The sequence below is a fragment of the Alligator sinensis genome, unplaced genomic scaffold (assembly GCF_000455745.1).
Source record: "Alligator sinensis unplaced genomic scaffold, ASM45574v1 scaffold170_1, whole genome shotgun sequence".
Taxonomy (NCBI): Eukaryota; Metazoa; Chordata; order Crocodylia; family Alligatoridae; genus Alligator; species Alligator sinensis.
The window spans coordinates 4,835,102-4,853,078 of record NW_005841863.1 but is presented as its reverse complement, the minus strand read 5'-3'; the positions used below and the strand labels follow the sequence as shown (position 1 = coordinate 4,853,078).

General features: G+C 39.5%; 1 protein-coding gene across 1 annotated transcript in view; it reads left to right on the top strand.

Moving 5' to 3' along the window:
* PEPD (peptidase D) overlaps positions 1–17,977 on the top strand; it is a 221,878-nt gene that overhangs the window by 69,303 nt on the left and 134,598 nt on the right. The window contains exons 8-9 of the mRNA XM_006016614.2: positions 2,630–2,705; positions 6,676–6,722. Coding sequence (XP_006016676.1) covers positions 2,630–2,705; positions 6,676–6,722 — 123 coding nt within the window. The remainder of the gene's footprint in view (positions 1–2,629; positions 2,706–6,675; positions 6,723–17,977) is intronic.

Here is a 17,977-nt window from a genome sequence, read left to right as displayed (position 1 = left end):
TCCCCGCCGGCCCCCCCCCCCCCCCCCCCCCCCCGGCTACTGTCTTAATTTTGGTGGCATGAGTGCTGCCATCGTCATCTTCCCTGCACTCCCCATGTGGAGATTTTTGTCACTTGTATAATATAAAATATAATAATAGGTTCAGCAATCCAAAACCTTTCTAAGGCCTGTCCCATCAAGGAGACAGAGCTCCCTCTGCCATCGCACTGCTTGAATCATCTGTCATGGTAGCAGGGTTAAAGAAGTCTTTGTGTGGGCCCTCTGGGCATTTATAGACATGCTCCAGGGGGTGGGGAGGGTAGGGAGGGGACTTCAATTAGCACAGCTCCGAGAGCTGTGCTAATTAAAGCACCTGCAATGTCATGTGTATCAGCACCCCTGTGCTGAAAAATGGTGGCACGGCGCTTTGAACTAAAACTTGTTCAACGAGCTTTAGTTTAAAGCACCTGCCACCATTTTTCAGCACGGGGACACTGATGCACATGACACTGGAGTCTGCTGGAGCACACTAATTACTGCGCTCCGGCAGACTCGATTTAATCGAGTGTGCTCCAATGTGCTGTAATTATAACATATCAAAGCAGTCTCCCTGCATGTGTATAGGAGCCCTCTGTGACTGACTCTTGTGAAGTGTTGGATTCCTTAAATAGAAACTAGACCAATGAATGCGTCAGAAATGCCTATAAATTAAAAGCTAAACATGATCTTCTTTACGCAAAAGGCACTGGAAAAAATATTGTTTAATGCAGATCGCAGAGGTGTTTCAAATAACGGTTGACAATGAAGCCTTATGATCTATTCAGGTAGAATGGGCTTTTATACTCTATGCACTTGCAGTTGAGCAGTTAGTAACTTGTATTGGGAGCTGATGTGTAGAGATAAAACACTTGAATTAGGAAATTATCAGGATTTTTAGGCGCCTACAGATTAGGAATACATACTCTATATTGCAAGTAATATAAAAGTCCATCAAACGGGTTTTATATTTTCCTGGTAGCATATGTAGTCCTCCAAAGAACGTTATAAAAAATCTATAAGCTGTTAATACCTCAGTTTAAGAAGAATATAATTGAACTGCTGTTCTGCATGCCTTGTCCAAAATGCAGCAACTTGTCTCCTTGTCCATATCATGTGTATATACCATTCTACAATTCTTCTCAATTTATCCAGTTGAGAAAGTAGTGCAAATTAATGGTGAATTTTAGTGATAAGATTATCGTTGCTTTATGATTATTTTGTGTAGTTTCCCAAATGATTAGAAACTCTCTAACTATTTACTATGTTTATGGTTTTAATCATTTACCATATTTCTGGTTTTAATCACATTTTCATTGGCATCAGCAGTTTTATGAAGGTGCCTGTATTGAAGCCACAGGAGGTTTTTTCTTTGATGAAAGGGAATATGTTGTCTCCTACCTGTGTCGAATAATTCTTCACTTGCAGTCTTTTAGTTTAGGGAAAACTGCTTGTTGCACATGAAAGGCTCTGATGGAATTGAAACTCATTCTGGACTTCATTAAACAAATATAGGGACACAAATAAATACTGTAAATTCTGTCATCACAGAACAGTATAAAAGTGAGCGGTTTAAATGGAAAATGTGCATGTAAATGACAGTTTCAAGGCATAGCCAAGGTATGTAGAAGTTTACTGCTTTTGCACACATTGAAGTTTAATCTGAAAATACAATTTGAGCATTTTTCTAAAACCTGAATAGATTGGTGTCCTGCTTTTTGAGAATACAGAAGATATACCCCAGTGTTGCTTTTGAGCTAGATATATAAGCAATGTGAAAAATGTATACTCTGTAGTGTGTGTGTGTGTGTGTGTGTGTGTGTAATGAAAGAAAGAGGATTCTGATGGAAGAGCATGAAATTATCTGCATATTACAGATTGTCTATTGAAATAATAATATATTTTACTTGAAGTATGCAACAGGACATAGTAAGTAAGTTGTAATTAGTCTATTTTGAGCAGATGTCAAGCATTATATTTGTATACCTGCACAATACCCTATAAGGAGTGAAAACTATTTCTCAAGCAGCAAGTATATCTTGAAAAGAATGATCAGAATGGTCTTAATTACTTTTTGGTTTCTGTATTCATGTGTTCTGCTTCCATGTAAACCATCCTGTTTTGCCTTTTGATGCACAGAAATTAACAGAGAATTGGAAGCACAATGGATCCATGGGAAATCCCACTATGGAAAATAATTTTGAATTGTGCTAAAAAGAAATAGTGTTCTTTGGAAATGTTCCATTTGGAATAGTTGCTTGAGCTGTCATAACAGTAAAAATACATTAATTTTTAACATAACATGAAATGGAGTTAGAAAATGTTGATTGGGCAGGTTCTGCTCGTTAGTATTAAAATAATGGCAGTTAGGTTTGAAATGCCTGGTGCTTTCTTTTGTAAGTCTGCTGTATTAATGGTGAATTAATGCAACAAAACATTTTCATCTAAATATGCCATCTTTCTTGATACCCTATAATAACTTTTCATTTCTGAAGCATGTTTGATCTAATTCCTCCATAGGTTTACATGTTTTTTCACTTTTTAATTTTTAATGGGCTGAGTTGCATGGAAAATGACTAACCTAATCTGATTTCTTTCATACTTTTTTTTGAAGTCGTGTGATTAAGACGGACATGGAGTTGGAAGTTATGCGCTACACCAATAAAATCTCCAGTGAAGCTCATAAAGAGGTAATGGATCCTTTACTGTTAATAATTTTTGCTCTTCGTGTAACAGTAGTATTCAGAAAATGTTCCCAGCAACCTGAATTGCTTAGTAATAAAATAATGGAAGAGCTGGATAGAAATAGGAGGATAATATCCCTCCCATTATAGCTCTATAATACAACTTGCATTGTCCTTGAACTCATTGGCTCACTTGATGTGCAGGTGATGAAGAGTTTTTGGGCAGGAGGCTGAAGGTGACCTGCTTGCAATCTGATTGCACATTCACTGTGTGAAAATAAACTCCCTAGCTGTGGTGAAGGTGGCCATGATGATTTTTCTGACCTCTTCCAATGCTGACTGGTGAGAGCCAGGACTTCTGGGGAGGTGCACAGTTTGCTCAGCCCAACTGCTTGTAATCTGAGAAAATTTACAGTTATTCCCTGTGATCTTCTTTTTTGTCTTTTATCAAAAGAAAGATAAGCTCAGGAAAGGAGTAATCCTTCACTATTGAGGCGGTCTGAGTGGGAGAGGGGAAATGCCTACCTCTCTTGGTTGAGTGGCAGTTGAGGTCTGGGCTCAGGCCCACTCTTTGACAATAGACAGGGTTTTTATATTATGGACATATAGTGTTGTGGTGTTTGATTTTTTTTTTTCTTCTCCCTTAAGGAAAGTAGCCAAAGGTGGCTGTTGCATAGGGCAGTGCCAGAACAGATCTGCCCTTATTGTAGCATCATAGCCTCTGCCTAAGCTGCCCTCCTGGGTCACTAGTTATTTTTCAGTCGGAAGTTAACATTCCCTCCCATTTGCGGCCCAAATCCTCACAAGGTGAACAGTTCCTTTAGCCCTTCTAGGATTAAGCCCACCTTCCCTTCCTCAAGGCTTCATTGTTTGCTGCCTTCAGGTCCTGTTGGGCAGAAGGAACGGGGAAGCAGGAAGCTCTGCTGGGTCTGCGGCAGCTCCTGGCTCTCTCCAGGTCGATTCCTAACCCCAATTCCTGGATTTAAACTCTTATGTCCCTTTTGACAGACGTCTCCACAGCGTCCCTTCCTGGCAGGCTTCCCAAGCCCGCTGTCATCCTGGCTGATTACAGGGAGGCCTCCCTGTGAGTCCTTGGATATGAGGCCCCATCTCTGAGCTAAGAGCACTTCTTTTTAATAGTCAGGTGGCCACGTGACTCCAGACATTTGCCTTGCCCACCTTTCCCAAAGGGACCCAAGGTAACCTTGAAACAGGTTACCTGGATATACCTGGATCTTACAGTGGCAGAACATCCTATTACATCTACCTTTAAGACAGGCCACTGCTTAAATAAGGATAATAATTTTGCTTGCTTTATTTGAGACTGCTGCCCTCCATTGTTCCTTTTATCCTTTTGCCCTTATTTGTTGTATCCATGTGATCTGTTCTCCCCTTTGAATTGATGGTTTTTCATCTTTTCATGGCTGTGTGCCTTGTAGGTATATGCGAGGGGGTTTTGGTGTAGTATTTAAATGCTAGGCAAGAGTCTATTGAAATGGGAATCTATTAGCTTCTGTTTTAAACTGGAATTTAGTCTTGTCCTTGAGGAATGCAATGTCTCCAAGGCAAGGACTGGCATTTATTATATGTTTATACTAGGGTGTTGGGTATTTGACTGGTCAAATAAAGTTCAGTCAATTTGACTGACATCTGACCAGTCAGACTTGCCAAATATAGTCAACTAATATTTTTTGTTTATTTACATTAAAAAGCAGTAATTTATTACATATTGTTGAAATAAGTATTTCACAATTACATTTTTTACCAAAAAAAACACAGAAAAAGCACAAGTTTTCCATTAAGAAATGCAACAAAAAACATTAAAAATCATATTTCTGTCAAGACAAGTACAAAAAAAATGTTCACTTGCCAGTCATGCTGGCACAGGGAACTGCCTCACAGCAGGGAGCCCTAGTTCTCTGCAGCACACCCCGCACAAGGCCCCTGCACCTTTGACCAGTCAAAAATATGTAGTCAGTTGGCAATGTTTGGTTGATCAGTTGACTGTCTAACCCCAGTTTATACAATGCTCTGGCAGAATGGGGCTCTGACTTTGGCCTCTAGGCACTGCTGCAATAGAAATGTTTAAAAGCTGATAATTGTGGAACTAGAGGTTTAAGTTACAGTGTTGGAAATCATTAAGTTCATTTTCTTCCTTTTGCAATTACCAATAATACTTGTCCCTCAAACATGAAATGAAGATTCATATCCCTGACCTTGCTAAGAGAGCTATTCTTGAAAAATGCTTGTTTTTACTGATTACTTAAAATAATGGCTGTTGTGCCTGTCTGAATAGAGCCTTCATGTTCTTTTTTTCCTTCTAACAAGTCTGTATTTTCTGAGATTTTTTTTTTCTTTTCAACTGCCTACAACCTTCATAACAAAGTAAACTGGCAATGAAGAAATCTGCTAAAAATAAAATACCTCAGTTTCTCAAAGGAAAAATGGAGCCTTTGAAACTTTGAAATACTCTATACTCACATCAGCAACTTATGGTGTAAATGTAATATTGTCAAATAAAAGACTGTTTGTTTGGACTATATTTCCATTTAGTGTTTCATTTTCCTAGTACTCTGCAAAGTTGAAACAGAAAGGAAAGCTCTGTTGAATGTAGTAGAGTTTGCTGATTTGAACATTCACTTTGGCATTCAGATCAGTCGTGTCAGTTGTACCAGCTGAATTTATTTCATTGCTTGATGTCATAGCTAGTTATAGTGATCAAGCACCAGTGGTGCCCCTGTCGGATTGGTGCTTGGACCTGTGCTCTTTAACATATTTATTAACGACTTGGATGAGGGGGTGGAAAGTTCAATGATTAAATCTGTGGATGATACCAAGCTGTGGGGAAACATGGGGACACCAGAGGATGGGGTAAAGATTCAGGACGACCTTAACAAACTAGATTTATGGGCGGAACGGAATCAGATGAGGTTTAACAAGGAGAAGTGCAGGGTTCTTCCTCTGGGTAGGAAGAACCTTCACTATAACTACACAGTGGGTGGTGGTCTACTGGCTGGCCCAGCATCTGAACAGGACGTAGGGGGTCACAATAGACCAGAAGATGAACATGAGCCAACAGTGCAATGAGGCTGCCAGAAAGGCAGACAGAAATCTTGAGCTTATCAGCCGATGTGTTACCACGAGATCCAGGGAGGTGCTCCTCCCACTGTATTCGACATTGGTGAGGCCAGAGCTTGGGTACTGTGTCCATTCTGGGCACCGCACTTCAAGAGGGATGTGGATAAGTTGGAGAGGGTACAAAGAAGGGCCACCCGTACCATTAGAGGCATGGAGGATAGTCCCTATGAGGAAAGACTCCAGGAACTGGGCCTGTTCAGTCTGAGTAAGAGAAGGCTGAGGGATGACTTGATAGCCGCCTACAAGTATGTCGGGGTGAACATCAGGATCTGGGGGAGCGGCTCTTCAGGAAGGCACCTCAGGGGAGGATGAGGACAAATGTGGATAAGCTAATAGAAGGTAAATTCAGGCTGGACATAAGAAAAAACTTCTTCTCTGAAAGGGTCACCAGAATCTGGAACACACTCCTGGCAGCGGTGGTGTAGTCACCATTCTTGGAGGTATTCAAGATTTGACTGGACAAGCACCTTGTTGAGCTCGTCTGAGCCCAATAACTTCCTGCCTGGACTTGGTAGGGGACCGGACTTGATGATCTTGCAGGTCTGTTCTGGTCCTATGATTCTATCTTGCGGGGGTCATCTGATCCCAGCAGTCTTTCCTGCCCACGTGCAGTGGGGCTAGACCTGATGATCTGTAAGGTACCTTCCAGCCCCTAACATCTATGAAACTATAAGATCTTTGTGTGTTTCATGTTTAATCTTAGTATATTAATAGAGGAAAATGCAAATGATATACATAATATCTTTACACTCGGGAAATGTTGAGTCAAGTATTTATAAAGTAACAATTTGTAATTCTTTCTTACTAAATAAGAAGTATCTTGTGTTAACTCCTACAGGTAATGAAAGCTGTAAAAGTGGGGATGAAAGAGTATGAGATGGAAAGGTAAGTTTCTCTTGGTATGTGTTAATAGTAAAAACAACAGTTGAGGCAAAGCAGTAACATTGACTGAATGGTGAATGGGCTTGAAGCATTATTTTATTTTTTGCAAAGAGATATTTTATCAATTTCTGCATCTTGATAGTAGTTGATTTTTTGGGGCTGTTTAATGCAATATAATTCTTTTCTTCAACTTTATGTAATACACAGAAACATTACAAAATAGCCATTATTATTGCTTGAAAGCATCCAATAAAGAGGTTTTTATGGGTAAATGTTGCCATTATACCTGTTCTGCTTAGAGGACGACATTAAGGAGCTCATAAAATGTTCAGAACTGCTTGATTACATTTTAACTAAAATTACAAGCCAGCATTACTTGTTCTGTGAACTTCACTATACTTGACCTATGATGAGAGGTGAGCCACTCAGTCGTCCAGTGAGTAGTAGACATTATTACATCTTTTAAGGAACAATCTAATGGAGTACAATGTGTATTCTTCTGTATTTGGTAAAAACGTGCACTATGCACTATAATGCGCTATTTCTGTATCTTGACCTTGTTTTAAACCAAAATGAAACTCGTTGCATTAATCGTAACATACTGGACCCAATGATCCCTTCCAGCCCTAATATCTATGAAATATGAAAGTGAAGCTGCAGATAGAAAGCCAATGTCACTGAAAGAAAAAGTGAATTGGGAATAGGAGGGTTGTAAAGGGCTCTGTATTTCTTTGGCTACTTGTTGCTGAAATGTATGTCCATTTACACAAGAGACTGACTGCTGATGATTGAGTAGATTAGTGACATGCCTGTACATGCAGGTAATGATGTTTTAACTTCTTTATTAAACATTTTGTGCATTTAGCTCAGCAGCAATGTAATTGTTGCCAAAATTGCTTATTAAATGTTTCTCTTAGTGTACTTTACCAGTTGTTCTTTGGTGTAATAACCTAGTCTTTTCTTAGTCATTTGTGTGTTTTGAAAGACATTGTTCAGATCCCATAATTTGTCTTAAATTAGTTGTATTAATTAGCTATAGGACAATTAGTTGGAGGACAATTATTAGCCACAGTAAGGAACATCAAATTAAGTTGATATTTGTCATGAAAAACTAAGGGCAGGGCATAAGATACCTAAACTTGCTAGAGAACATTCAATATAGAAAAACAAAGTTATTTCTAAATAATGGTAGTGTAAAATGATGTTTTAGCTGTTATGGTCCAGAAACTATGCAGTGGGCAAGGGTTTCTTAGGGTGATTTATCTTTTATTGGACCAACTACGTAGATGGGGGAAAAAGTTAGATAAGCTTTCAAATGCAAGACATTCTTCATCAGGAGACCTGACACATCTGCGGGGAGCTCTGGAGGCTGGATCTGGCCTGTGGGTCAGGGATTGAACATCCTTGCTGTAAAGAGGCTACCCCAGTAATGTCTGCCTTTACTTTGATGATATTGGATCCTGCTACAACTACATTTAGAACCTGAGCTTCTCTTGGTGTGTAGAATATCATCCATCCTTGTCCCCACTTCCATAACTTAATTTCATAGACAGAACTATTCAAAAAAGCAGAAGCAAGCATTTCTGAACTTTTGTGTAAATCAAATATAAGGAAACAAGCGAATTTAGAAACAGCCCAAGCAGTCACTCGGGTTGCATCCAAATATAGTGTAATATCTGAAACATGAAACATTTTTAAAAATGTGTGGAATGACATCGAGATCATGGGTGTTGGTTTCTTTTAAGCTGTGGATTCTGGTTTTTTTCCCCCTGCTGTTTTCAAGCCAACAGACAGGTTGCACCCTGCGATTTGTTTTATCAGAAATATATACCTCTTACAGCAACATAAAATCATTCTGTGCAGGTTATCAGAAATATCATCTAAGTAGCTAAACTTTCCTCAAGGAAATAAAGACACTTAAGTCACTGAAGTTTTTCATGTTCCTACTCACCTTTCCTGAGTATTTAACTGTCACTCTGGAGGCTTTCTGTACTACTTTGCCAAATTCTGCCTATGTGTATTTGTGCACAGTTCCCATCTTTGGCTGTGGGAATTGTGCCAAAATGTTTGAAAGCAGAAGTATGATAGTTTGGAAAGCAGCTTCTAAAATCTCTTCTCCATGTAACTGTATGGTGCATCATGGGTACAGGAATGTCCAGGTATATGTGCGTAAGTTCTATGGCTGCCTTCAAAGCAAATGAAATGGGAAAGACCTCCAGAGGAGTCTGGCTGGACCTTTGTTGCATCCCATCTTTAGGACCTTAATGGTTGTCTTTCCTTTATTGATCCAAGCAAATATACCACCCTCCCCAACCCCGGGATTGGGGAGAGGTGGTGCTAGTGCCATATCATGCAGCAAAAAGTTTTAGAATGCTCTAATTCTCTAGCAAATGTCTCATAAAGTAAGCAGCATAAAGCAAATGTACTTCTATATCTATGATTGCAAAATCATTTTCTGAGAACTAACTGTAAAGAAGTAAATTAAATTATGGAGAACCAAATAACTCTCTTTTATTACCAGGGTTGAAAGCTAGCTTTGGAAATGCCCTGGAAGTATTTGGTATGATTAAAGTGAATGATGTGTTAAACCTTTGATGGCATGAATACTGAGGTCTGACAAAAAATGAGCACCTTTTTTAACTTCAGGTCCAACAAACCTTGCTCCCCTCATTCCCTCTCCTTCTCTGCCTACTCCTGCCCCCCGCTTCCCTGTTTATTTTTGTTTGCTTTTTTCCCCCTTCACATTAATAACTAGTTATGTTCACAGAAGATAAAGCTATTTCTGTAGACTAGATTTTAGACTTGCTCAGGTGTTGCTCAGTTAATATTTGCAGTTATTGGGTATTTTAATTGAAGTAGCCCTTTATGATCCAATTATACTATAGTCAGTATATTTTATGCTAAAATACAACAAATTGTTGCCAGTATAGTACAGTGTATGAGAAAATACTAAAAGCTCAAGAGTTCAGCCACACTGTCCAAAAAAATTGGTTAAAAAATAGTTTAGGAGCTTTTAATGATCTATTCTAACACCTTTGGAAATTATGCTAGTCTCTGACCTTTCCTGTGTTTCTGTTCAGAAGTGCCAGCCTCCAGGATATTGCTCTTAATCTGTTTTTGTTAACTTAATATTTGCAAAGTCAAGTGAGGACTAATCTGGGCCTCCTTGGGGTATTTTTTTCCCTTTTTTACTGGAAGGGGCCAAGTCAATATCTTATATATTTTTAGCCTGCCAATTTGATGTGCTCATAAAATAGTACAAAAATGCACTTTGTAGAAGAGGGGAAGGAGTGAGGAATCAATGTGTTGCATACTGTGTTGAACAAGCAATTCTGTTAGCTGTTCTCTGTTGCATTCTCTCCTTTTCTTATCTAGATATTGTCCTTTTGGCAGGAATTGGTTCTGTTCTGTGTTGAAAAATCCCTGGTACATGTGCGCATGTATTTCAGTGTACATTTAACTATGATGTACTTAGCGTTGCTTTGATAACACTTTTTGGGACAGTTAACCCTCAGTCCTCATGCCTCTATAGAATATGTCTAATTTATGTGGTTCCCTGCGAGCCCTCTGTAGCTGTAGAGCCCAAGAGAATCATAGAGTTGCTGGGCATTCTCCTGTGTCCTGAACCTCCATTAAGGACTGCATGTGTCCATTTCCCAATGAAATACTGGGAGATAAGTGTTGAGAAATGCAGGAAAGGTGGCAATTCTACCATTTTAACCTATACCTGTTAATGCAGATTAGGGCCTTAATGACACAGGGGACCTTTTCCTATATTTGTTCACCCTTTACAGAGAATGTGTCATTACTGTGAATATTCTGTGTGAATTTACTGAAGTTACTGGAATTATTTTGGATATTTTTCTCACATCTGCAACCATACATAGCATGTTAAGAAAAAGCCTTTTATTAAGAAAAGCCTTTTGAGAAGCAGCTCAGTGTGGTGGATAGAGCACTAAATTGGCCCAATGGAAACCTGGTTTCTGCTGTTGACCTGCTAGATGACTTGGGGTCAATTGCAACCTCTATATCTCTGTGTTTCACTTCTTCAAGATGTGTCTTGTCTAGTTAGAGGAACAGGGCCCCTTATTACTTAGTGTTGATACAATAGCTGCTAGCTGCTAAAGTAATAATTATTATGCATGATGAATGCTAGTGATTAGATGTTTTTTAAACATATCAATGCTTAGAAAACAAAGAGGATTATAATACATGTTCTTGTGGCAGAGACGTTTTTGAGAATCAAAACAGCAAGGTGGCCAATACAAAGAATTTTCTTTTCTGTTTTTTTCAATATTTATAGCATGTTTCTACTCCCCACCCTTCTTCACAGCTTGCAGCTGATTTGAGTTCTTTAACCCATATTCTTTTCAGTGTTGTCCCTGATTCTAAGGCAGAACTTAGACTCAGAGATGAGTTGCTGTCATATCTGTCAATGTTAAATTTCACTATCTATGGAGTTCCGTGAGCGGTCTCATGGATTATGACTCTCATCTTTCATTTATCTGTCTCGTCTGCTCCAGTGGAACAAACTGAAAATAAAACACACTTTATTTCTCTAGAAAAAAGAAAATAGCCAAAGCCATTTCTGTTTCCTTTGGGTATTTCTTTTTTGCAAAACTCTGATTACTTTAGTTAATCTGGATTTGCTACTTTCCATTTTTAGGAGATTTTATTCTTTCAGTGTTCTGGGAAAATCACATTGCTTGCTGCAGCAGTCCTTCCTTAAAAATATTTTAGTTTTCATGCTAAGTTCAATTTATAGATTTAAAATTTCATCACCGCTACAGTCATGTAATTCCTTGGCATGCTTTATTTACCTGTACACTAAATAAAAATGGTCATATTAAGTTTATTCACAATAGTGTTAGTACAAGAAAAAACATAATTTCTTGCCAGTGGAGGTGCCTGTGAGTTGTGCTGACAATAGTTTCTGATATAGGCACAGAAGTTATATTGTTCTGTGACTCACTGGTCCTATGCATCTTCTGTAGGATTTATTTTTTTTAAACAAATACATAGGTCTCTGTTAATCTTAACTGTTGTGGCGGTTTCCTCTGTTGTTGAAATACCCTCAAAGAATTTTCCCTTCTTACAAAGTAAGTAGTATGCAGAGACTGGAAATGCTTTGCTCCCAAAATTGTAGGTGACCTATTTAGTAATTTTAAAAAATCGGGCACGTATCCTTTTTGTGCTCCCATGCTGTCTGAAGTCTGTCTTTGCTTGTTTAATCGGTTTGTGTTGCATAATGATGAAGGATTTTGTGTATGACGACTCAGCATACGTCTGCATATGTTCACATCAACCTGCAAAAGGACGGTGTCCACATTTTTACCTTTTACCGTACATCTCATGCTGAAATATCCTGGAAGAAATTCTTGCACTTAACAGAAGGTTTGTAATTTAGAACGATCAGCCTGGAAGGTCTCCCACTTCAGTGACCAGGCACAGAGGAAATGGGTGGGAGCCATTCTCTGCTGTGTGGGCTTTTAGCCAAGTGAATGGACCAGTCGATACAGGACTTGAAGCAGCTTAGGGTGGTCAGTTAACAAAGGTCAACTTAAAAAAAAAAAAAAAAAAAAAAAAAGACTTGTTAATAAATATAAAAATAATGCCGAACACGTATCAAGGTTAAACAAGGTCTTTGCTGGTTTTGCTGGAAGACTTCCTGTGGTCTCAAATGTGTGTTACTGTGAGTTTTCACCCCTGTAATTGGAATGCGGGAGGGAGGGTATATGGAAACTTCAGAAGATGTGATTTGAGTGAAGTAGATCTTTAACACGCAGTTTTGACCAAAAATCTCCTCTCAGAGTTGCTCAATTTTTACTTTCTGGATACTTGGGATGACATTTTTTTGTGTTTACCACAAGGAAGAGTATGACTTGCTAGTGGGAAAAGGTATTTTTGAGAAACTGTATGTATACATCAGGAAAAAGAAATTGGCATAAGTCTAATTTTTTTTCATTGTGACTTCCGATGAAATCTGTAGAAGGAGCTTTGAGGTGTCCTGAGGATTACTGGCCTATGTTTTGCCTAACTTGGTTTAGGAAAAATTCTGAAACAAATTTTCACACCCATCAGAAATACCATGTGTAAGTTTTTTCCCAGCAAGGACTTCTGTGCAACTCCAGTAGATTACTACTAATTCGCTATTAACACTTTCTATGAGACCCTGTTTTCACAGGAGGACAGCTATGTTAACTATCCTCTGGTGTGTAGTCCTTATTTTAGGAGTGTTGCTGCTTAATTGCCAAATCTCTTCTCTCACTTGGAATTGGACTTCCACTTTAGCTGAGTTTTGTATTACAGTACACTGAAACATTTTTTTAAAATGGTTTAAAAATACAAGAAAGATCATCTGTTTAGCAGGGAACTCTAGTTTTTTAAAACCATTTTTATTATTTAGCAGGACCAAGAATTTGTGTGATTATAAAATGCATAAGGCAAATAATCCACTTCCACAATAATAAAATAAAAGAACTCAAAAAAAAAATCTTGGGAAGAAGGTAGATAGCAGTAAATAATATTTTTCCATATTTCGGGAAAATACTCTCAAGAAAAATAGCTGTATCTGTGGGTGGGTGGGTGGGTGGGTGTGCACACAAATACTGTGTCCTATTATGCAACATGGTAGATTCAATTTTAAAAGTTGTCGTTGTCCTTCCTGACAATCTGTAAAATGTTTTTCTCAGAAAACATGATATTTCATATTTATGTTTCTGTTAGCTTTCTAGAGGTCAGAAGCTAGAGGGGCTTCATTTTTACTTTAGGTTTTCAGTCAGATTGAAAATTACAAGCAGTTTCAATTGCAGCTCTTCCCTTGAATACATAGAGTCTCAAGCATGTCTTTATAGTAGCAAAAGAATAAGCTTTCTTTTCACATTAGTGATGGCCTCCTGAAGATGAGATATTGAGCTAATTGGCATTGCTAATGACAAGCTAAGATTGCAGATATGTGAAATGGAACTCATTGTGAAAGACAGCAGGCTGAACTGATTATTCATTTGCTGTGGATTTTCTTCATCCCTGTTCAGACAAGTGAAAGTAGAGATGCTACCGTATGTGAAGCTTTACTTGCATTATGAACTTTCATTTAATAATGTACCTTCATTTCTCAGCAGCTCAAAAGATCAACTTTTTGGTGTGGCATCCCTCTGCTTTCAAAGCCCAGAGCTGCTATAAAATTGTGCTCTCTGGAACCCTGACAACCTGAGACTGGGACGTGTAGACTATTAACATTGTCCATTAATAGCTACTTGTCATACACTGACAATCAAAATTTTACACTGAAAATCAGAACTGTTCTAAAAAGATGCAAAGAAGAAGAAAGAGCAGTTTTACTCCCCACCGTCACAATGCCCCTTCTACAATTTTTGTTCTTGCCTTCAGTCTTGCACTAGTGTGTAATAATCAGCAAGATTCATCTCTGTCACTTTTTACTTCTTCCCCCATCTTTTTTTCTTTTTTTTTTTAAGGGGGCAAGACATGTGCAGTGGAGTGTCTTGTTTTAGTGGATTTTTGTTGCTGTCTGTGTTAGGCAAGAGTAAAGAACTGCCTCTGATGCTTGGAGCAGAAGGTGGGGGATGTTATGATGGTTTTTAGCTGCTTCCAGTGTCTCTGGCTGGGCTCTAGGATGGTTCTGTATCTCATCCTGATGAGCTTTACCTTTGTTTGTAGGAAACTCCCATTGTGCCAGAAGAATGTAGTTGTCAAAGAAGGTGTATGTTTTGGAGCTTTAAGCAGACTTTTGGGGATCCTAGGCTCAGGCCATTCATGGAGTGTCTTGGTAATCAAGAACTGAGCCCATAACATTTGATTCAGAATTTTGTGGGGAGCCTGTGTAGGCAGCTGGGGACAAGGGCATGGTCAGCTTTAGCTGCCTCAGGAACCCAAAGACCACTGGTGCTCCTGTGTTTGCGCAGCTGCTTTTGCTTTGTTCTCATACGCAGCTTCTGTGGTCACCTGGCATGGGGCTACCCCTTATGCAGCGAAGGCTCCAGGAGGAGGGGTGCCAGTTCAGCTCCCCCTCTCAGTCCGTGCATGGGGCTGGTGACCATCTTGCCTTCCGTCCCCTGAGTTATGCTACTAGGCAGTGAAGGATGGGTGTGGTGTGCTTGGTGCAGCCCTTGTGTAGGAGACGCATGCTACAGTGTTATCTACCTATCAGAGTTTCCAAAGTCCTGAAATCTTCATGCTTACACATTATTGCATATCTGTTTTTCAGATGAGAAGTAATTATAGAATGAATAAGTGAGACCAGGTCATCTCCTAAAAATGAAGCTGCTATGCAATAGCTTCACATTGGTAGAGGATCCTAAGAGTGTTCCTCAACTCTGTAAAAGAGTGCAATATGGCTGAAAAGTCTTCAGACAGCTTTTCTGTGCCGATCAGCATTATCTCTGTTTTGTTTAAGTTTAGCTTCAGCCAGGTGTTCCTCATCCCTTAGCTAATTTCATCTAAATGCTGGGCAAATATGGCTGCGAATCAAAATATGGCTGTATGTGGTGAAGAATAGGTAAAGGTGCATTAATGGCATATTGATGACACTTATATCAATACCATCTGACCTGTTTGCCTAGTGTGTTTGCATTTAAGATGCTGAAAAGAACCAGTGTTAATTTCTGTAGTACTTAACTAGTGGAGGAATTTAGAGATGCAGGTGCAATTTTTCTTCACTACCTATTAGATGCATCTCTTCAGGAGTGTCTTAAATCAGTTGGAGATATTTCCCTGCACCAATGTTTCCTCTTTCAGGCAAAACAGTAGTATGTCATGGCCAACAACAGATCTTGCAGAGAGGTTTGGGGACCTGGAAATGCATGTCAGCCCTGCCAGCACAGCATTTTTCGAGTTACTAGACAATGGTTTTGGTTGCATGTCCTCTCCTGAATCCAGGTTGTGCTAAGTCTAGAATATTTGCTTCAGTGACAGAGGTTATATTTAGTCTTTGATTACTTCTGTGTACTCTCAGTCAGGAAGGACACTGAACAGTATTTGGGTAGAACAAATGTACCAGGATGGATTTCATGACTGTTAGTTATATTATGGGGTGTTTGAAAAGGGAAGGGAAGATTACTACTCTGGATGGTGTGCTGAATACTTTTGCCAGGAATAGCACCAGTTATTCATGATGAGAGTTGGGTTGGAAATGGTTTTCCCATCCTGCTAAAGTTTTGAGACTTCAAAAAAATGTGCCAGTTCTGTATTGGGATGAACCAAAACCTCAGTGATTGGGCTTTTGCCTACTAGGACACAGGAGACCTGAAGGCAGAGGGAACCCGAGCTTCAGACAGGGATTTGAATCTTACTCTGATGCAATGCATGACTACCCTGATCACCAGGTTTTGTTCGTGAATGGTATCCTGGTTAAAACTTGTGTGTACGTTCTTGCAGAACATTGTTGTTCCAACTAATAACTGTTTTCTAAAATCAAATCATTTAATTGAAAATGCCCTGATCCGCTCTCTCATGAGTGCGAAAAGTTACAGGTTGGACTTGTAATTCTGTGGATACAACTCTCCTTCTTGGTGCATAAATATACCGAACTCTGGGAATGTTTGTGAATCTGTTATTTGTTGCAAATAGGCACAGGGTGTCCATGCCATTTGTGCCTCTCTGAATGAACATGATCTCTTCATGGAGAAGATGTAGTAGGAAGCTGGTTTGTTCCATTAGTTGGGTCTGATGCCAGTTGTGAGCCCTTGGGAGAAAAGAAGTTATGTACCACCCTGGATAGCTCCCAGGTTGCTAGCTTTGGTACAGCTTACCAGGAAGATACTTTTGGCCTATAACACACCCTCAGCCTGGGGCTTTAAAATTACTTAGGACCCCTCTATGCATTACAGGTATTGTGCAATTACCTGGAGACCAGCTACACCTGGAAAGTAACTATCACATAATAAAAAGCTTCAACCAGCTATAAAGTTGGACCTCAAACATGTTTACTAGCTTTATAGTTGTTTTCCATCAGGCTTTAATTTGCAGGTGTTTCAGGAGCTTGATGGGGCTCCCAGATGCAAAGGTACACCTTGCCCAGTGTAAAACCCCGCAACCATGATCATGCAGCCCCTCTGCCCCCCACTGAGCCCTGGGGATATCACAGCTGCTGTGATCCCAAGGGCTTCAGGGTGTGATAAACCCCTAGGGGTGGATGATTGTGGTGATCCTCTGGCCCCAGGCATTTACTGCATCTCCAGGGCAGGGAATTTCTGCAGTGCAGGGCTCCCAGCTGTAGGAGCTTGCTGCTTGCTGGTGCAGAGAAGTCTAGGATTGGGCTGCACCTGCTTCAGCAATAAAGCGTGTGATTGGATCTAATGTGCAATTCCACAATTGTGCCTCCTGACATGCGTGTGTGGCATGGGAGAAGGTGTGATTGTGTAAATTGTGCATTAGATCCCATTGCATCTTTACCTGGATGTGTAGAGGGGCCGTAAGTTTCATCTTGTGTTTATCAACCTTCTGTTTTCTACCATCAGTTTTTGATTTGTTGCCTCTTACTTCATCCTGTGCAGGTACCAGAAAAACAAGGAGATCTGTCTGGGTGGTGGGAGAGATGGGATGTTTGGGAGATCAACATGTGAGGCTAGTAAGTAGTTATGACAGTTTGCCAGGCCTTCAACTCCTTGTCCTCTGGTTAAGTGCTGCCGTCCTTTAGTAGGCTTGAAAATTTGTTGGAATCTGCACCATGTATTTGCATAATTAACTGTGTACCTACAAGGTTAAGCAAAGCAGATGAAATGTGGTGTTCTCAGCAATCAAAGCCTGTATACTGTAATATAATTCGTTATTAATCCAATAAGTGTTGACATTATTTACAGAGCCATCCTTCAAATCTTATTTTTCAGCCCTTCTCCTTGGTATAATTTGACTGTTTTTTACACTGTTACTGAATTGTTTCTTCATATATTGTGATCACAAATTAAATGCTATAATCTTTACTATTCTCAGGGCAGCAGTTTTACATCTCCCATATGAAAATTTGCTAAGAATAGTTAAAGTACTCAAAAAAGCATCAAGGGGCAAATTAAGCTCTCATTTGTAAGTCTAACCTACTAACACTAACTGGAGCCCTGATTGTACTTCTGCTTATGCTGCATTGCTGTACTGGAGTTAGAATCTTGGCTATCCAACTGGAAATGGAAATGAAGACTATGAACCACAGGTCTTTATTTATACAACCACTGGTGATTGTGTTGGCATTTTGTGTTGCTGAATAGCACTTGTGTTTACTGTGTGCTATGTGGGTGGCTGTGTATTTG